At 42.0% G+C, this 4548-nt stretch overlaps 1 protein-coding gene across 1 annotated transcript; it reads left to right on the plus strand.

Annotated features, from left to right (window-relative positions):
* Positions 1 to 240: 240 nt before the first annotated feature.
* LOC144701097 (peroxidase 56-like) lies at positions 241 to 2081 on the plus strand. Its single transcript, XM_078572794.1, has 4 exons — positions 241 to 546; positions 647 to 835; positions 969 to 1134; positions 1527 to 2081. The coding sequence occupies exons 1-4, from the start codon at positions 325 to 327 to the stop codon at positions 1931 to 1933; spliced, it is 984 nt and encodes a 327-aa protein (XP_078428920.1). The 5' UTR covers positions 241 to 324; the 3' UTR covers positions 1934 to 2081.
* The last annotated feature ends 2467 nt before the right edge of the window (positions 2082 to 4548 follow it).

Consider the following 4548-nt stretch of genomic DNA (forward strand, 5'->3'; position numbering starts at 1 on the left):
AATTCAAACAAACAGCAGCGAAGTCGCACATTCTAGAAGCAGAGAAAACCCACGCGAGGCGGTCCAAGTCGATCCTAAAGTTTTTCTTCAACAAAGTTGGTATACGTACAAACTAGTAGCTCTCATACTCTAGTCAATCCGAGCTGTACTGCAAGAACATTATTCGGATTACATCTCCTGGGATTAAAGATGACCGACCAAAGGCACGGCGTTGCCTATAAAACGTACTGGTTGGGGAACGGGCTTCTAACATTGCACTCACGAAAACCGCGAGAAGCCGCGAGAGGAAGTAGAACCGAGATAGGCATTGAATTGAATCAGCAGATGGCGCCGAGGGCAGCGATACTTACGTTGTTCCTCTATTCCGCTTTGTCTTCCTTCTTATTCAAGGCTACTGATGCGGGGAAATTACGAGTCGAGTACTACCAGAAGACGTGCCCTGAAGCAGAGTCTGTGGTGCAGAAGACGGTGGCCAGCTTCATCGCACAAGACGCCACCATAGCGGCTCCACTACTGAGGCTCCACTTCCACGACTGCTTCGTCCGTGTACGTTGTTAAATCTTCATTGGACCTTTTTTATAAACACAAATAGATAGTGACGACTTATAGCTGATCACTCATGTTCCTCTTGCCTTGGTCATGACAGGGCTGCGACGGGTCCGTGCTCCTTGATTCCGTTATGGGCCAGCCAGCCGAGAAAGACGCGGCTCCAAACCTCAGCCTCGACGGATTCAACGTTATAGAAGCCGCGAAGGCCGCCGTAGAATCGGTGTGTCCGGGGATCGTCTCCTGTGCCGATATTCTCGCCATAGCCAGTAGGGACGGGGTCGCCTTGGTAATCAATTACTTAACTGCTCAGAAGGAATAATTTGATATAAGTCTACTGTTACCCAGCCTGACAAGGTTGTACAAGATGGAGGGATGAAAAGAGATTATGGCTCCCCTAATAATCGAATTTGCGGTTTCAGAACGGCGGGCCAAGCTGGGAAGTAGAGACCGGACGGCGAGACGGGCGTGTGTCTAGGGCGTCGGAGGCTGTCGCGAACCTGCCGTCTTCCTTTGCGAACATCGGAGAGCTTAAAGCAAATTTTGCCAGGAAGGGCCTCAACTCCAAGGACCTCGCCATTCTCTCAGGTCAGAGTTTTCCACTCTTCTGCTTTGCAGTACTTCATGTGTAGATTTTTTTTTCAAGAAAATGAAGTTCAGAATGAGAAGAAGATGCTAATGAGAGCGCTATCGTAACATTCTGTTACAAAATCTGCTTTTATTTATGGTCTTTCCAGCATGGAGTTAGAATGAAAACCAAGCTGCACGTTATATGTGATGAGTAAATCATGTCCGTTGATTACTCACGATTAATAGCTTCTGGGTTAGTGTTCGCGTGTTGTTGGCTGTTTATTTTGTATGCGATTCATGCCATTTCTGAATATTATGATGATAACTAGTATGAATCGCGTTCTCGAGTCGTAAATATCTGTTTGTCCTCCATAATTATAATCTAAACTCTCAGCCTGAAACTGTCTCAGGAGCCCACACGATTGGAACATCTCGCTGCAGCTCATTGAGCAGCAGACTCTACAACTTTACGGGCAAGGGGGACAGCGACCCATCTTTAAACCCGCCTTACGCCAGCTCGCTAAGGACGCAGTGCAAGCAGGGGGATCAGAGCAGCGTGGTGGACATGGACCCGGGAAGCGCCGTCAACTTTGATACCAGTTACTACAGGGGGGTGGCCACGGGGAGAGGGCTTTTCGTCTCAGACGCGGCGCTGCTCAACGATAAGTTGACCAAAACCTTGGTTTATCAGTATTCCAGAAGCACCCCGACCTTCTTCCGAGACTTTGGCGCCGCCATGGTCAAGATGGGCCGTGTTGGGGTTCTGACGGGCAAGCAAGGGGAGATCAGACAACGCTGCATGCTGGTCAACGCGTGAGGTATAGGAGGACGGTGGACGAAGGAGAGAGAGCACGGCGGAGTACTCTTCTACATATTATTGTACTCCTTGCCTTGAGTTATACAGAGTTTGCCTGTTGTAATTATGAAAAAATAAAGTAATCATTACAACCTTATGTGGAAAATAACGTCGTACGCGTCACAAGATAGAGTTACCGAAACGGTGTATCATTATGGTACAATGTCAACACCATTTGAGAAGTTTAGAAGCCAAGACGAGTGGAGGTATTTACGTGGAGCGAAAGGGGTGATGCTTTCGCAGGAAATCTCCCAAGCGCGTGGGTTGGGAGAGTTATCCTTATATGTGATTCCACATTTACGCAAGGAATCAAATCCCCTTTTAAATTTCATTTTCCCTCTTTGATTTCTCCTTTGTCCTTTTTATACGATGAGATGAATGAAGTCTAGTAGGTACCTTTGAAGTGGATAAACTCAATTAGGTGAATTTATATATTTGCGTACAACCTTTCGATAAAAACAGATGTACTTAAAGATTTGTTTTTCCCAAACATTATTCTTTGAATCATATTGTTTTTTACCAAATTTTGATAGGCATTTGATCTAAGATGCTTAAGTCTTCCTCTTGCGTATGAATATGGGTATAGTCCTTGGGACTCACAAATCGAGTAACCTTTTTATAATCTGTGTATGAAATTGCATAAACTTGTTCACAAAGTGTTAGGTTTATTCTGATGTGGACACACATATATGTAATTGTGTATTGTAAGCTTTGATTTAATCCCATTGAATCATAGCTTACAATAATATTAAGACATTTAAATGCGCATGGAGATTCTTTACACGAAAAAATTCAGTGCATTTCATTTATATGAAGGGATAAACTGAGTTTGACACGAGATGCTTAAGTCTTTCTATTGCATATCAATATGAGTAGAATCATTGGGACTCGCAAATCAAATATCCCCCTTCACCTTTCAAATGGTGGATTAAGAAGTCAAGTCCCACAATAAGTTTTCCATTTTCAAGGAATCCCCTCCACTTTTCAAGTATTTTCAACAGACACTAAGTCTGATTTATATATTCATTGTGTTTTCACATTGTGGTACTCATGCATGCACTCCTTCAGAGCTTAAATAAATAGCTAATTTAGCTGTTGAGTACATCATACTTTAATCTGAAAATTTGTTTGTTGTAACAGACCAATGATAAATTTAAAATCAGTGTGTTAAGCTGTGTCACTGCTATTTGAGTTTAATCAATAATAATGATAAGGATCATGTCCACAAGGAGCAGTGATCATGAATTTGATATTCTTTGTATGGGTGTGATACTTGTATGGTGAAAGCTGGAGCAACGAGAGTAATAGTAAGGTCAGAACATGGTAATTAGTTCTGTCAGGAGAACGACAACTTATAGATGCTCCTCTTTTTGTCGCGTCTCTTCAACCGAGAACAACAACAATAACACATTGATGGATATCCAACTCAACCTCTTCAACTGATCAAGCAAGGAGATGGTTTTGCAATGTTTAGAACCTCCACTTCTAGATTAAAAAAAAAGAAAGAAAGATGAAGCTGCATTCAAATTTTGACCGGAATTGGCTTTCCAGATCCTTAAATATCAAGGTTCTATTATGGTTTTTGGAATCTGGATCACTACGTATTTAGGTTTTTGTTTTTTATCTCTATGTCTCTCTCTTTTTTGTGTAAGATCTAAATTCCTTTAGAGTTTTGTGTCCTTACATTCCATAGATTTTGCATACCATTGGCTTAGAGTTTCTCCCATTCACAGGGTTCCTTGAAACACAAAAATCCATCTCATATTGTATTTTATTGCAATACATAATGTTCCAACTTGGGAATCTGACAACAATATATTTAATCCTTCAATTTAAATGACATAAGCTTACATGTACATTTTATGTGCCAGATTAGGAAACATTCATGGCAGAATTAAATGGATATTTTATATCAATCACAATGTGTGCTTAATTTTATATCACAGCAATCCGACATTTAGTTGTGACTTTTTCACTGGTCGATGTATCTTGTAAAGTATAAAATTATACAAACATTATTGCAGACTAGCCTCTACGTTAGTGTGATTATGATGTTGTGATGGTACATTTACCCATGATTACTGATGGTAGAAACGCATTATGTAATTTTAACTAATGAATTACCAATCAAAATCAGACTTTTACTCACTACAATGAAAAACTTAAGCAAGGTAATGTGTATTGGCCAAATCTTTGGAAAACAAGTGTCGACTTCTTGATGCCAGACGTCGTTGCGGATGTCATCCGATGGGGTATCGAGATGATGCTTTGATACCAAGATGATGCTAGCTGTCGTCGGTGACGTCGTTCGTTGGGTTTCGAGACGATGCTCTGATACTGAGGTGATGTGGGACATCGTCGATGATGTCAGCGAAGGGTAAATCCCTAAACAAAATGTAACTATGTGATGCGATGATCCTAGGTGAGTGTACGCGTAGGCCCTGACTCGTGAGCTTTTCCCAAGCTCCGGGCTCTAGGACGGGCAACCGGTAATGATGATGGTGACCTTCTGACCCTAGTTGGAGCAACGACAGCGACTGGCATCAAACGGAATAATTCTGCTAGCGCTTACACAT

This window comes from Wolffia australiana, chromosome 3, assembly GCF_029677425.1.
Source record: "Wolffia australiana isolate 7733 chromosome 3, ASM2967742v1".
Lineage (NCBI taxonomy): Eukaryota > Viridiplantae > Streptophyta > Magnoliopsida > Alismatales > Araceae > Wolffia > Wolffia australiana.

Coding starts and splice junctions, on each gene's coding strand:
- LOC144701097 (XM_078572794.1), top strand. CDS start 325: ATGGCGCCGAGGGCAGCGATACTTACGTTGTTCCTCTATTCCGCTTTG. Junction 547..646: donor TCCACGACTGCTTCGTCCGT/GTACGTTGTTAA, acceptor TGGTCATGACAG/GGCTGCGACGGGTCCGTGCT. Junction 836..968: donor GTAGGGACGGGGTCGCCTTG/GTAATCAATTAC, acceptor TTGCGGTTTCAG/AACGGCGGGCCAAGCTGGGA.